Source organism: Nymphaea colorata, chromosome 10, assembly GCF_008831285.2.
Source record: "Nymphaea colorata isolate Beijing-Zhang1983 chromosome 10, ASM883128v2, whole genome shotgun sequence".
Taxonomy (NCBI): domain Eukaryota; kingdom Viridiplantae; phylum Streptophyta; class Magnoliopsida; order Nymphaeales; family Nymphaeaceae; genus Nymphaea; species Nymphaea colorata.
The window spans coordinates 12,393,337-12,408,785 of NC_045147.1; the positions used below are offsets into that span (position 1 = coordinate 12,393,337).

Below are 15,449 nucleotides of genomic sequence, written 5' to 3' on the forward strand. Positions count from 1 at the left end.
ATTTTTTGAAAAAAAAAACATCAAAAACAGATAAAACGTGTTTTTTTCATTTTTTTCATTTTTTAATGTCAAACAGTTTTTTTTCTATTTTTTATTTGTTGCAAAATCTTTTGATGTTTATGTTATTAGTATCTCACTTATTTTATTTTCTCCTATTTTTAATTTTTCAACATTTTTAAAAATTTGCCATATTTTTCTTGTTTTTTTTCATGCTCGCCGTATTATACGTGAGAAAAGTTTTACCGTTTAAAACTTTAAAACATTATTTGTGACTATGGTTTTATGTCATTTTCTTAAAAGAAAAAGAAAAAGAAAACAGCTTAGTTGGTAAATTAGGTGCGTGATCACTAATTTGGAGATATGTAGATGAGTTCAGTATAAGGGCGGAGGCAGATAATTCTGGTTAAGAGGCACTAGGCATAAAATTTAAAATATTTGAGGAAAAATCACATGGAAATATCAACATCAAAACAGGAAAATTTTTAGAGTCTGTGTGGGCAATTGCCCACATGTAACCCACACGTACCTCGGCTCCTGATTCAGTGTGGGGAATGAACTTAGAAGACAGCCCATAGAAAACATGGCGAATTTCGCAGCCCAATCCCTGTAATAGTGTGTGCGGAGAATCACCACTGCACATGAACCTGACGTTTTTCGCTTTGATGAAAGGAACATACATAAAGCCGACGCCTCTTATCTCATAGATATTTCACGCCTCCCTTCGACCTTGACCAGTACTTTCTCTATATCATGATGATGATGATAAGTGTGGACGAAAGCACGAAAAAACTGAAGGTTGCAATAAAAAGAAGTTGTGAAGATAGACCGCCAAGCTACAGCCGTAGCTTAGGAAATGAAAAGCGAAGGCAATCCTTGCTTCTATCCATAAGTATTTTCACACAAGGATGTATTTATTTCACACATTATTGAAAGGACTCTACAAGGCCTCGGCACTCTTGTGTCTTATGCAAAAAGAAGGGATGTAGACATTTCTCCTCTTCTTGTTGGATGGTAATGCCCGAATATGATTCTTTATCTTATTTGAGATCATGGAAGCTGCAGGTTCTTGCTTGCTGGACCTACCTTTCTTATGAAATTCTTGGTCCAATTTATCTGCAGAATTTGAAATACCAAATTAGATCAATCCCGGGTTTAGCTCTTCAGCTCTCTGTCACAAATGTTTCAATCTGCTAAATTTGCTGTCTTTCTCCACACTGCTCCCCAACGATTTCTTGCTTTATTTTTGGGGTCGTTTTGTAATCAGAAGTTTGAGATTAGAAGAAAAGCAAGGTAAAATAACAGTAAGAACTGAGGATAATGCCATTTTTCTTCGGTATCGAGGTACCTTGAAGAGGGCAAAACTTCTTTCCTTTCTCCTGCCTTAGTGCTGCTTCGGGATTTCGTAGAGAGTGGAACACTTGTCTATTAGAATACAACTCATCTACCATTTATAGTTTAGATGAATAACGACCACAGAATTGAATTGACAGTCACACTTTCACTAGCTCACCAACTACGCTACACTCCTTGCAGCAGAAGTTCTTGACTACCGAATTCCTTGTGGTAAGAGTGATAGCGAAGTACATGAAAATGAAAGAAAATCAAAAGTCTTAGTCGCTTACTGCTTATTGGTATGTAGAAAGGTTAGTTGACTGTTTTAGATGTTCTTTAAGTCAATTTCAGTGACCTGGTCTTAGTTGTTTTGATACCAAAACCAGTTTCTAAAATGATTGCAGGAGCTTCCCAAACAGGCCTAAGGATCTTTAGGATTTAATTTGAGATCGACATGAAAAGCGAGAGATCAGAAAGCATCGATTTTGTTTTCCTCTGGGATTTCTTTGCTTTCGGTTGTGTCGGTTGTTCTTTAGAAAACATTGGTTCACAAATTAAAATTTTCTAAAAAGAAAGGATAAACAGTGACAGATGTGAAAGTGATTGCAGTGCTTGAACAAGTTTCTACATCATCGATGGTTTTCTGTCACCAAGGATGGTTTTCTGTCAACAAGGAAGGTTTCTAACAAAGAAAATAGAGTGTAACCATTTGTCGTCTTTCCAATGACACTCTCATTTAAGCCAGTTCTGTGAGAACATGTTTTGTGAAAATCAAATTTCTTTTAATGAGTTTTAAATGCTTATATTTAAGATAAGATACAAGATCTCTGATAAACTCGGGTTTGGGCCCGGGCTAAAAATTGGGGTTTGCCCAAAAATTGGCTGCAGTCAGTCTGGCCCAATAGTTGTCAGATCAGGTCAGGTTGACCCAATATAGTTTGATTCCATCCGATAATTTATATTTGATATTATTTTGTTAGTATATATATATATATAATTATATATTTTATTATAATTAATTATAATTATATATTATTTTATATTAAAAGTATATTTTTTAATTTTAATAAGGTCGGGCCGGTCTCGTCTCGTTTCGTGTGGTTGGGTTGGACCTGGACTACAGTCAAGTGTCGTGTTCTGGCTGGTTATATGTTATGATAATAAAAAATGCTCATATTGGTACATGGAAGACTCCTTTACAAGCTAAAAAAATCTAAAGGAATATAATGCTCATATTATTATTTGCTCATATTATTATTTCACATCCGCAAATATAAGATATTATTAAAAATTCATGGAAGGTAATGACCTTTTTAAATTATAGGCAAAAGCAGGTCTGCAGAAAGAAATTTTAACCGGTGGGTTGGGTGAAAAGTGAAAGATCGCCATCATCGGAAAGACACCCTTCTGGGTTAGTTTTTTTAATCGGATGCAAGTGAGAAGCGGGAATGGACGCTTCCGCGTACACGCGATCGGCGGCATGGACGGCACGCGACCATCGGAAGAGAAGGACCTTCCTCTGTTCACGCTCTCTTACTTTCTCCAGAAGTCAAATCATTCTTGCCGCCTACCAATCAACTGTCTATAAAATATGTGTCTGCCTATTTCAACAGGCTAAGCCAATCGCGATCAGCACTTCTTTTCAAGGTGTGACCGGAAAAATTCAATAGAAAGCAAAATCTTTTGAGTGAGAAACTTCTCTTCATAAATGAGAGAAGACAGAAGAAGGAGAAGAAATTGCAACATAGGCAAGAAAGCAACTTGACTTGCCCATCTCTGTTGCTCTTCGCTCCTGTATCCATCATGTACTGCAGCATGTACTTGCAGGAGGATTGTGTCGTCTAAAAGCCGAATCCTTCTTCCTTGAGGTGTGAAGGAGAGATACCCAAGTGAATCCAATGATGGAAGAAAGAGGAAGATCGGCAGAGGGATTTGCAGAGTTGCAACAGGATGGTTGGGATGAAGAAATGGAGGGAAATGGAGCCGCCATTCTGGAGGATTATAAGAAGCCACCACCATGGTTTCGACAGATAACAGCGAGGGGTCTAATTGCTAGCCTGGTGATTGGGGTGATGTACAGTGTGATTGTCATGAAACTGAACCTAACTACGGGGCTGGTCCCTTCCCTTAATGTCTCGGCTGCGTTGCTGGCGTTCGTGTGCTTGAAGAGTTGGACTTCGATCCTCCACCAAGCAGGGATCGTTACCGTGCCCTTCACTCGCCAGGAGAATACAGTGGTGCAGACGTGTGCAGTCGCGTGCTATAGCATTGCTGTAGGAGGTGAACGTGCCTTTTTCATTCCTTTTCTTCCTTTTCGGCTCTGTGAAAAAATTACCGAGCTAGGAATGGTTCACTGCTCCGCGCAGAGAGATCTCCAACGGTTGTCCAACTAAGATTGCTCAAATGGGCAGCAGCTAGCGGCTCCGGCTGTGCCAAAGGAATTTGATGTTTTCCTTTTCTCTTTTTTTGTTTTATTTTTGTCCATTTTAAATCAGAAGTAGAACAGGCTTTTGATGAACCTATATTAACGATGCTAACATCATGTTAGGAACTAACCTTGGGAAATGTTTTCAAATTGAATTTGATGCAAAAAAAATTCTAGAAATATTTTCTAAGTGAATTTGATGCAAAATCAAGATTTCGTTGTCTCATATTGTGAAACCTGCCTGTTACCCTTCTGTTGGCCACAGGAAATGTAACTTCCATCGCCTTCAGCCTTGCAGCAAGGGAAGCACGGCCTGGTCGTCTGAGACTTGACCTCCTTCAGTCTTGAGAACATTAAGCCAACTTATATATGCGGAACTCTACCCGAGTTTGATCACAAACAAAGGATTAGGAAACTAGATAAGCTGCTCACCGCTCGTCCGCAATTTCTAGCAGATTCTACCACTCGCATATGCTTGTTCTGTTTTAATGCATGGACTGCACATATTCCATTCCTATATGATGTCTGGTTGACATGGGACTTTTATGAAAGAGTTCCAGTCTTACTTCTAGATTCTAAACAGTGTAAACTTTCCTAGGAGGAATTTCTATATTGACTAAGCGGACGTAACAATTATTGTGCAAAAGAGTCTGCTTATGCTTGGATCATGACAAGCAGGACTCGATGTTGAAAACCTCAAGCTCAATTTTTTGCTGCTTCTTTGTCATCTCTATACACAAGTACCTAGCTTATCTCAGAGTGTTGGCTTCTCTGTCTTCACTAGATAGTCTTGAGCTGGAAAGGTGAGACTAGTGTTGGTCTTAGTTTCATTTCTTGGTCGATCTATGCATAGCCATCTGACTTATTACCGAATCCATTAGCTGCACTATATGTTCATTCGATAGCATGACTTTAAGATTTTGTATAGAATATAGATATAGCTGAGCAACCAACTGAAACCGATGAACATGCTTGATTCTGAAGTAACCCATAAAAGGAGAAACATGGTTTCTAATTGTGTATGACTCCAAGACATATTGACAATACTACAAAAAATAATGTTAACGTGGGGTTTGCCTTCTGTTTTGGCGGTGCATGGTGTTTAGGTGGCTTTGGATCATATCTTCTGGGTATGAACAAGAAGACTTACGAACAGGCAGGGGTGGATACAGAGGGGAATACTCCTGGCAGTTACAAGGAACTAGAAATTGGGTGGATGACTGGCTTTCTCTTTGTCACTGCTTTTGTTGGGCTTTTAGCCCTGGTTCCTCTCAGGAAGGCAAGTTTAATTTCTATTTTTGAGTAGGCTCTGTTTGCTTGATCTTTTTCTCATACATGGATTTTACGAACTTTTCCCTACTTTGGTTTTCATTTTCCCCACCTTATGCTTGACAAGATACCGTTACAGAAAATAAACACTTTTTTCTTTAATAGGCGAGCTGGGATAGGCATCATAAAATTGGAATCTAAGAAACCCCCAGGTTGTGATAATGCAACTTCAGTATGTATCTATCTCATTCACCCGAGCGTCCCAATCATTTATTGGGAATTTAAGAAAAGTTCTGAATCTTCTGATTAGCAGTCTGGTTTAGGACTGCCCACCCCTCTATGATTTTTTTTTCTCCTTACAGTTAATAGCATCTGAAGTTTCTGCCTTTGGAATTCTTTTGCAGATTATGATAATTGATTACAAACTGACTTACCCAAGTGGCACCGCAACAGCTGTTCTCATCAATGGCTTCCATACTGCTGAAGGAGATAGAACGGCCAGGTAATTCATATAGTGGTCTTCGATCTTGCATTTGTTGAATAACTCAATTTCTGCTTATCTTCAGTCTAGTTTTGTGCTTATTACAGCGTACTATTTCTTTTACAGGAGGCAGGTCCAAGGTTTTGCAAAGTATTTCAGCCTCAGCTTTTTTTGGGGATTCTTCCAATGGCTTTACTCAGGTGGACGATCATGTGGATTTTCATACTTCCCCACTTTTGGACTACAAGCCTGGAAGCAAACGTATTCTACCATATCAATTCAGTGAAGTTTTCAGAGATTGACTATCTTCCTGCCTCCTGAACTCGTATTGTTGGTTTTCAGGTTTTACTTTGATTTCAGCATGACATATGTTGGGGCAGGAATGATTTGTTCACATTTAGTTAACCTGTCTCTTCTACTTGGAGCCGTACTTTCATGGGGAATAATGTGGCCTCTGATAGGTGATCTCAAGGGAAACTGGTTTCCTTCAAATCTACCTGAAAGCAGTATGAAAAGCCTTCAAGGTTACAAGGTAACAGTGAACTTTTCCCCAACTTGTTGTTCACTCATACATTTTGACATGCTTTGTTTATATGGCATCCATCTCCAGAGCAGTGACCTACGTTACTTAACAATTCAATTTGGGTTTTCCAGTCAACTCAAAAGCTTAATGCAGATCTGGAAAAACAAACTGTTAACTCTCTTTTGTTCATATGAGTAATTTAAACTGATCTATCGATTGCAGGATTCATGAGTCGAAATGTTGTTGTTAGACTGGCTGCAAAGTGGGAAAATTGATCAGAGGAATTGCAAGTTAGACAATCTTTGGGGTTCTCAAGTCTCACATTAATATATCACATTAAGTTTAATGGTCATTGCTGTTTCTGTTTCTTATTCTCATTCGTGAAAAGATTTCTGGTTGTGCATTCTTCTCTAAATCATCATCATGAGCTTCTTCTCCCTTTTTGCTTCTTCTGTAGTTGTTGCTACTAGTGAAATGTTCTAAACCAAACTTTTAAGAAAATTGACCTATATTCAGTTACTCATGCTAAGGAAAAAAAAAATGATGAATTACTCATCCATTTTTATTCCAAAGCCTTGAGGTGCATAACTTAAGTTACCTGATAATATTTTGTCAACAATCATCTAGGAAATGAAGCTGAACATCCTAATGGAACCTTTTATATTCACAACCAAGGAAAAATTATATCAGCCGTTCAGTTGATTCATTCACAATTTTTTTTTGTTTTTGCAGGTTTTCATCTCCATTGCTCTTATCCTTGGTGACGGCCTCTACAATTTTGTAAAGATTCTTGCTTTTACTGTCAGAAACTTATGCAGCCAACTTAAAAACAGAAATGTCAAACCAGGTAAAAGAAGAAGCAGATTAAAACAAAAGAAATCAGACTTCTGGGCTTTGCATAATTTTTTTTTCTCATTCTGTTTACAGTCGCTTATCAAAACCCAAATGAAGATCATGGATTGAATGAGTTCTTCTTGAGAGAAAAAATTCCATTATGGTTGGCTGCGTCAGGATATCTGGTCCTTGCTGTGATCTCCACAATCTTAATTCCCCACATGTTTGTTGAGATGAGATGGTACTACGTGACACTAGCATACATACTTGCCCCTGCCCTGGGATTCTGCAACGCGTATGGGGCAGGTCTCACAGATATGAACATGGCATATAACTATGGCAAAGTCTCACTTTTCATTTTAGCTGCATGGGCTGGGAAAGATGGTGGTGGGGTCATTGCTGGCCTAGTTGGTTGTGGGCTAATCAAGTCGATAGTTTCCATCTCAGCTGACCTTATGCAGGATTTTAAAACTGCCCATTTGACTCTTACTTCTCCAAGGTCTATGGTAATAAGCCAAGCTATTGGGACGGCAATGGGATGTGTTGTTGCTCCCTTGACATTCTGGCTGTTCTACAAGGCCTTCGATGTGGGAGACCCAAATGGAGAATACAAAGCTCCCTATGCACTTATCTATAGGAACATGGCTATACTTGGTGTAGAAGGCTTTTCTGCACTTCCACATCATTGCTTGCAGCTCTGCTGTGTTTTTTTTGCTTTTGCACTGCTGATGAATCTGGCCAGAGACTTGCTGCCAGACACTATTGGGAAGTATGCTCCTTTGCCTATGGCAATGGCAGTCCCATTTTTGGTAGGTGCTTACTTTGCAATCGACATGTGCATTGGAAGCTTGGTTAGATATCTATGGGGTAAACTTGACCACAGGAAGGCTACTGTGATGGTTCCTGCTGTTGCTTCTGGTCTTATATGTGGGGAAGGGCTCTGGATCCTCCCTTCATCCGTATTAGCTCTGGCTAAGGTCAATCCACCCATGTGCATGAGATTCTCCGCAGTATAGTTGTTGAAGGAATGAGTGGCATGTACAAGTGAGGACCATTTCCACATTCTTTTGTTCAGTGACTGCACCAGATTTCTTCAAAAGATCATCAGATGAATTATTCCTCGATGCATGCAACTAGTTTAAGATGGTGGCAAGCTTGTGTCAACAATGGGAAAAGTATGGCGACTTAATAAGCTTCCTCATGAATCAAAAAGATAATCATCCTAATATTATCAGCTGACACTGCTGCTGCCTGCTACGGTTCAGTAATCACGAAATCCTTTGCCCGGAAGAAAAGGAAGAAAGTATGTCAGTACTCAGTAGCAGTTCAAAGTCTTCTCATGCACCATAAACTATCCGAAAACATTGGATATTTCCTATCAATCTGGATGCTTCTTGCCTGCAATTTATTGTCATTTAATTGTCATTAAGTCTGCAAATGTAATATTAATTATTAATCAACAGGCCTTTTCTGTAGCATATTTTGTGAACCAAACTCCTACCTCCTTCAAGCGAGCATGAATTATATGGTATCAATGTTGTGAGCGTCGGTTTTGGAAGTGAATCGTGCTGCAAAACAATAAAAAGAATCCGCTGTAACGTCGGCATTGAATCGATTTATCTTGATTTATTAATTAGAAAAGCAAATATTCCTAATTTAAAACAATTAAACAATGAAAAACAAACATGAAAATTCAAAAGTTGTACCAAACTGCCTCGTTTTAGCAATTGGGCAGGTACATTCCGATTTCGAAGACGACGGAGAGCGCTCGGGAATCAGAGACACCTCAGTGAAGTTAAAAATGCTGAACTTGGGAACTTAACTTTTGGTGTCATCATTCCATTTATTCATGAATCCATATTTTTTCGACGAATAAAACAATAAAAATGAAGCTTCAGGGAGATTTAACAGAACTGAGTGGCAAGAAACTCTCACACTCAATGAGCCTAAGGTGAAATCTCGTGGTTGCCTTCGGATTTCAGCGCATCACTTCGATCGAAAACACGCACCCTAGTTAAAGTTAAAAGAATGTACTATAGGTTCATCCAGGCCTTAAAAGAATGTCCTGTAGGTTCATCCAGGCCTTAAACCAAGTCGGATCCTTCCGAAAGCAAACGAATGTCGGATAGGGCTCTATGTCAAAGGCAGTTTCTATTAACTGAACATTAAAAAACAAAAATGAAGAAAGCGAGAAGTTTTTTTTTTTTTTTTTCGAAAGCAAGGCAGCAGATGGATGTTGGAACTGGAGGAGATGTAAGCCGCCCGGATTTGGGTCGTTTTCATTTTTTGCCGGGTTCAACTAATCAGATTTTATGTAATCGGATTCCGACCATTTTTTTCTTTTAAACCCAATTCGGAACTGACACTTTGTCTGTAATCGGATTAACTAATTAGGGGAACCCCACTCACATAAACATATCCTATAATTCAGTTAGACGTTTTCTTTTCATATGGTCTGACTAAATGAGTTCAAAATGGAGTCAATAACCAGAGATATCCGGCTTATTCACATCCCTAGTATGAACTGAGAGAGTTTCATGAACCATAGATTTTTGTGCAAATTTTACATGAGCAAAAACATGCCGCCTCAAATCCATAAATTTAAAACTTGGGGTCCAAACAGCCTCCTTTGTTTTCAACACAAGAAGAATACACCTGAGATATGAGATTCAGACTGCACGATTTCGATTTTACCAAACTTTGTGCCTAGTACTCTTGATCTAAGGCTTATGCATTCTTAAGTTTGTGTATCGGGTGGCGCTTATCAAGGGCAGAGCCAAAAATTTCTGACTAAGGGGGACTAGTAATAAATTTAAAATTTTTAAAGAGCAACAACATATAAAAATGAGAAAAATTGCCTTGAGGAAACAACATAACAATAAATAGTTTTAATGCCTCTGTGTGGGAAATTGCCCACACCTGCCTCTACCCATGGCGCATATAGAATTTTGAACATTCAACATGCACCAAACACTGAAGCTAAATTGCTCCAAACTTAAGTGCAAGTCCCTAATGACCCATTTGGATGCCAACTTTGAACACCAAATTTTTGCCAAATAAGGTCTAGGGCTTTTGACTTGGCCCCGTCATATGCATAATGATCAAGGTGTATGTGGCCTTGTACTAAATACTCGCATTAAATAAAAGGTGCCAATCGGACACATATGAGAATGTAGTCTTGTAATATACTAATACAGGTCCAAATCTAAATCCATTGAGAACCATATCCAGTTTGAGCATGGAATTTTGTTGAACCACAGTGGACAATAACTTCTAAGGACGCAATTGAGGATTGTTTTGAAAGGTAAGGACTCTTTTGAAAGGTTAGGACTCATTGTAGAAAGGTAAGAACTAATTGCAATTAAATGTCATTAGTATTCACTGTACAAAAAAATGCCATTAGGACTTATCGCTGACTTGAAGCTGAGTCTGCTTGTTTAGGCTCAGTCAGTCTACTTTGACAAGGTATGTAGTTTTTCATTGAATTCAAATATGGTGTGCTCTCAAATCAAGAATCTGAATACAAAATACATGCAGATGTTAATGTGGGTGGAAGAGGAGATTAGGAGAGCTTGAGTGTAAGAAGAAGAGGAAGAGAGGTGGTGGCGGTGGAAGATGAATGACAGGCAAGGTGGGTAACGGTAGGGGCGGAGCTAGAAATTTTAAATGAGGTAGGCTGGATTAAAGTTTCTAAATTTTAACTAGGGTCAAAATATCATTTTTCAAAATTTTTATATAAAACAAGTTAAATTTTCTAAAATTTACATATATATATATTTTTTTTAAAGGTGGGGCTACGGCCCATTCGGACACTACCTTAGCTCCGCCCTTGGGAAGGTAGCTCCGCCCTTGGGTATCAGGAACTCCTCCCCTAAGAAATTGAGGGTAAAATGCTGCACCCCACTAGCTTTTTTTGAAACTGGGTTTTTGGGACACTCGGCAAGACAACATGAACTATGTTTTACATAACCGTTGCTATTTCATTTCACTCTATTCAACAATTCTCTATTCAACAATTGTGATATCCCCGGACTTAGTTCGGCCGGGTTCAACTACTATCGTAATTCCTGAATTTGAAAGTGAATCAACATCTATGATTTGCCAAAACTGAGACTTCTATCATCCAAACATGGACAAAACCCAAACTTGGTTTGTAAAGCTTCTCTGATTTTGGTACCATCCACACAAACCCCAATCCTTTTAGCCTGCAATACTCAAACAGAGCTTCACTTTGTAAAAAAAAAAAAAACGGTAACGGTAGTACTAATTAACAACCATAGAAATTTGTTGAAATTTACACAAACAAGCTAAGTTTGAATGTTCTATTTTTAGTCACCTAAAATAGTTATAGAAAAGCAATTAAATAAAAAATTTTCAAGATGAAGCCTAATGTTGTTGATTCGTAAGGGGAGCCTGTACGAGATCTCTCCCCCTCCCTCCCTCCTTTCCTCTCCCTCTTTATATATATATATATATATATATATATATATATATAGAGAGAGAGAGAGAGAGAGAGTTGTTAAAAACCATTATAAAAATACATTTTGTCATTAAAAATCGTGGCCAAACAACAACTGGCTGTTGCCAATGTACTTTTTACAACGGTTGTTAAGTTACAGAAGTGATTTAAATTTCTTATATATATATATATATATATATATGTCGTTCACTTCCTTGTCCTTGGCAGCTTGTGGTGAGCACAAGAACGGCTCGCGCTCCGATGTCTCGCACGACATCATCAAAAGCTTATCTGCCGTCGATTGCTTGAGCGGACGGCCCGGATGCAAAACCAGAGGAAACCGGTGATTTGTGACATCATGTGTGTCAGGCCTCGGGGCCACGGACTATGCACTCCTCATCTTTTTAATGCAATCCACCGCTCAACCAGTAGGAGGATCCACGAACTGTATCACTTATCCCTTCTGTTATCCTCTCCACGATACCAGAGAGAAGGAAAGGGAAAAGCGCGAGGACCATTTTGCTCCATCCTCAAAATGGCGACCACACTCACCTTCCTTCAACTCCTTCCTCCCCAGAAACCAAAACTAATTCCGCAGAAGCCTTCAATTCCAGCGTCAAACCAGTTAACCAAATTCTCCAAAGACACGTCCCAGCTCCATCACCTCTTCTACCAGAGCCTCGATCTCTTGAAACCCATTTCTCTTCCAGCTGCTGCTGTCGCGTTGCCGTTCTTCCTTAACCCCGAGGTGAGATTTAATTCAACCTTTTTCACAGTTTTTCAAGTTATACCCAAGTGAGTATGTTCCTCAGGTTCGTATGTTCTTATTGCTTGCACCGGACATACTCACACTGCTGTTTCTTCTTCTACTTCTTCATTTTTTTCCTCGTTTATTACACAATGCAGCCGCATTTCTGTTTCTTCTTGTTGTTGTTGTTGATTTTGGCCTTTGCCCAACACGGGGAATGAAAAGCATGAGATGGGCAATGTGCTTCTTGTTCGTAATAGTTGAAATGGGTTTCTGTTGGCAGAATGCGCTTGCGGCGGACGGTGAATTTGGGCTTCTGGAAGGGCGGAGCTTTGCTTTGGTTCACCCAATCGTCATGGGGGGGCTCTTCTTGTACACCCTGTGGGCAGGGTACCTCGGCTGGCAGTGGCGGAGGGTAAGGACCATCCAGAATGAGATCAACGATCTCAAAAAGCAGGTGAAGCCTGCCGCTTCTGAAGGCGAAGCTTCTGCAGAGCCGCCTAAGTTGTCCCCTGTTGAGATCAAGATTCAGCAACTCACTGAGGTATAGCTGGCCATCTAACTCCTAAGAGTTCCGTTTTTCAAAAAAAAAAAAAAAAGAACAAGTAAAAAATTTTATTTTCTGATATTGTGATGAATTTGTTTGCTGATTGAGAATTTTATTTTCTTATTGCGTAGACCTTGATCTAACGAGAGAGAGAGAGAGAGAGAGAGAGATTAAATGGTTTGGAAACAATGTTTTTTCCCTTTTCTTTATAGACGTTCATTATGGTCTATTTATGTATTGAAAATGTGCCTTTTTCCGCGACCCCCAGTTTTGATGATTTGAAACAACGCCACCGGCCTTGGTTATGCTGATTATCTGGACTATGAATCTATGACTGATTGAAATATGAGAACTAAAATTTATAAAATATTGAACTAAAATGTTGTACTGATACGTTTGCTAGGAATGAATACTTAAATCATGTTTCTTCATGAAAAAAGATATTTTGAAGACAAAGAATTGATAAAATTTCTGGGTGGTCGTTTTTTAAACATTTAGGCGTAGCAGATAATTGACCTATCCAGACATTGATTATTAGAGGTACAAACTTAATCATATAGATTATATTCTATTTTAATCAAGATATTCTAGTAATAATATTATGACTGTTATTATTTCACCGAACTTACTGCCTCGCACAAAAACCTCATTCAACGTAGCCTACTCTGCCGACAGATAGCAGACATAGATCCTAGTAGTTGATTTTGAAATACACCAACAAAAATCAAGAATTTTTCTGTTTTATTGGAATTCTTTGTGTTGTAATCTTCCACAAAATTTCTGATGAAATAGAAGCACCTTAGAACAGAGGGAAGATGGACAACCTAGCTTGAGAAGGCTGCACAGCAATGCTTCTCCACCACGTGATGTGTCTTATCTCAAGGTCAATTGCAAATCCGTGTGCAGACTAGAGAAGTTCAAAAAGAGCTCTGTCTATTAAGCGGGGAAAAAAAAGCACGAAATGCAGATAACGTATTTACATATCTTTCAACAGGAGAGGAAGGAGCTGCTAAAAGGGTCCTTCAGGGACAGGCACTTCAACGCAGGATCAATTCTTCTCGGATTCGGGGTGCTTGAAGCAGTTGGTGGTTGTCTCAACACCTGGTTTAGGACCGGCAAGCTTTTCCCAGGACCCCATTTATTCGCCGGAGCAGGCATCTCTCTCTCTCTCTCTCTCTCTGAATTTCGAACTACATACAATTAACAATTTACTGTGACAAATTCTTCATTTAACAACAGCCACGATCTGTATATGTCAGGAGTTACACTATGATGTTTTTGCAATGACACATGCAAGTTTTGATTTTTTTTTTTTTTAGACTTACTGTTTGGTTGATTCTATTAGTTATTTTATATAATCTGCATCATGAAAAAAACTATGACTTTCCAAGATTCAACTTAGATCATTTATGTGCATAAACGATAGAATTGTGTTGCCTTATGATTCTTCTATAAGCAGATCATCAATATCTGATACTAGAGGTGACTAATTTGTTATTGTGACCACGAATGCAGCCATCACTGTGCTGTGGGCAGCTGCTGCAGCTCTGGTGCCCTCAATGCAAAAAGGAAGCGAGACGGCAAGGAATCTTCACATAGCCCTTAATGCCCTCAATGTCGTCCTGTTCGTCTGGCAGATCCCCACAGGAATCGAGATTGTCTACAAGGTCTTTGAGTTCACAACGTGGCCTTAGGCAACATTATTCATTTGCACCCTTTTGCTTCACCAAACCTGTCCAATTCCTTGGTCAAGCATATATTTGTATATCATAGAGAGAGTATTTCTCTCTCCCTGGATGTCTACATGTACAGTGCTAAGGAGAAGAACTTTCGACCGGCAAAATTTTCGTGGAAAGGAAGACGAAGCCTTCTCAAAACCTATAAACTTAATTTGCTTATATCAGTATTTCAAATGCAGCCTCCCATGCAGAAGATCTACCTGGAGTTGCTTTCTTTTCCCTCTTAACATGTTCACCAATGTGTGGTACAGAACCATATCTCAACCAGATCATGTATATCTACACAATACATTGTGGACGACGCATGAAATAATATCAAATCCTTTGATGGTACAAACAATGCAGTTGATCTTTCATGTTATTATAGGTACATAACATGTTGAGTGCATGCACGCACAGTTGAGGAGGATCTTTCACGTTAGCTTAGTTACATAACATGGTAAGTGCATGCACGCAAGCATGCACACACACATGACTATCAGAGGTGAATTCCTTGAATCCCATTTTCATTCTAGATGAATATTTCTTTGCAACCAAAGCCAAAACTACAGCTTAATGGACAAGCATGGAAAACATTACCTCTTCAATGTAAGGAAGCACGGTTCGTAACTTATCATGATCTTCCCGCGAGCTGTGCTCACAAGTGACTCAAACCAATCGATATGGGAATACATTTCAAACAAGCGTTGGTGTTGTACACCACCATTAGGTAGCCAATCCAAGAATTGTCTATCTCTCGCCTGAACAGGGAGGATATTTAGTGGCTCATTCCGGTCTTAACAGATGACATATACAAAGCTCAACCTGTGGCAAACCATGGAGGTTTATCATCTTATTTTATGCACTCAGAAAGTGACATGATTGGCTGATGGGGCAAAAGATCTGCGCTAAAATCCATGGTTCATCAAAATAAGTATTTTTAGTTAGACCTGAGATTCATATTTCAAATCTTCATGTTACTTTTTGCATTGGGAAAAAGTCTGATCTAAGATCAAAGGAGGGACTGATTTTAAATCCATTAATCTCTAACTCGAAGGATCTTAAACGCCCCCTCAAATGTCATGCATTGAACCAAGAACACATTGGACAAGC

At 39.1% G+C, this 15,449-nt stretch overlaps 2 protein-coding genes across 2 annotated transcripts; both read left to right on the plus strand.

Moving 5' to 3' along the window:
- The first annotated feature begins 2,787 nt into the window (after window positions 1-2,787).
- On the plus strand, window positions 2,788-8,342 carry LOC116261936 (probable metal-nicotianamine transporter YSL9). Its single transcript, XM_031640890.2, has 7 exons — window positions 2,788-3,612; window positions 4,864-5,036; window positions 5,431-5,528; window positions 5,634-5,768; window positions 5,850-6,039; window positions 6,763-6,877; window positions 6,958-8,342. Exons 1-7 carry the CDS (start codon window positions 3,231-3,233, stop codon window positions 7,878-7,880), a joined length of 2,016 nt encoding a protein of 671 aa, XP_031496750.1. The 5' UTR covers window positions 2,788-3,230; the 3' UTR covers window positions 7,881-8,342.
- Window positions 8,343-11,744: 3,402 nt separating this feature from the next.
- LOC116261939 (uncharacterized) lies at window positions 11,745-14,694 on the plus strand. The gene is made up of 4 exons (XM_031640893.2): window positions 11,745-12,071; window positions 12,355-12,615; window positions 13,613-13,772; window positions 14,134-14,694. Exons 1-4 carry the CDS (start codon window positions 11,859-11,861, stop codon window positions 14,310-14,312), a joined length of 813 nt encoding a protein of 270 aa, XP_031496753.1. The 5' UTR covers window positions 11,745-11,858; the 3' UTR covers window positions 14,313-14,694.
- Window positions 14,695-15,449: the final 755 nt, after the last annotated feature.

What these genes read in the sequence shown, in the direction of transcription:
- LOC116261936 (XM_031640890.2), top strand. Translation starts at nt 3,231, where the DNA reads ATGATGGAAGAAAGAGGAAGATCGGCAGAGGGATTTGCAGAGTTGCAA. An exon ending in AAAGCCTTCAAGGTTACAAG is followed by an intron (nt 6,040 to 6,762) that starts GTAACAGTGAAC and finishes TTGTTTTTGCAG; the next exon opens with GTTTTCATCTCCATTGCTCT. An exon ending in AAACAGAAATGTCAAACCAG is followed by an intron (nt 6,878 to 6,957) that starts GTAAAAGAAGAA and finishes TTCTGTTTACAG; the next exon opens with TCGCTTATCAAAACCCAAAT.
- LOC116261939 (XM_031640893.2), top strand. Translation starts at nt 11,859, where the DNA reads ATGGCGACCACACTCACCTTCCTTCAACTCCTTCCTCCCCAGAAACCA. An exon ending in CGTTCTTCCTTAACCCCGAG is followed by an intron (nt 12,072 to 12,354) that starts GTGAGATTTAAT and finishes TTCTGTTGGCAG; the next exon opens with AATGCGCTTGCGGCGGACGG. An exon ending in AGATTCAGCAACTCACTGAG is followed by an intron (nt 12,616 to 13,612) that starts GTATAGCTGGCC and finishes ATCTTTCAACAG; the next exon opens with GAGAGGAAGGAGCTGCTAAA.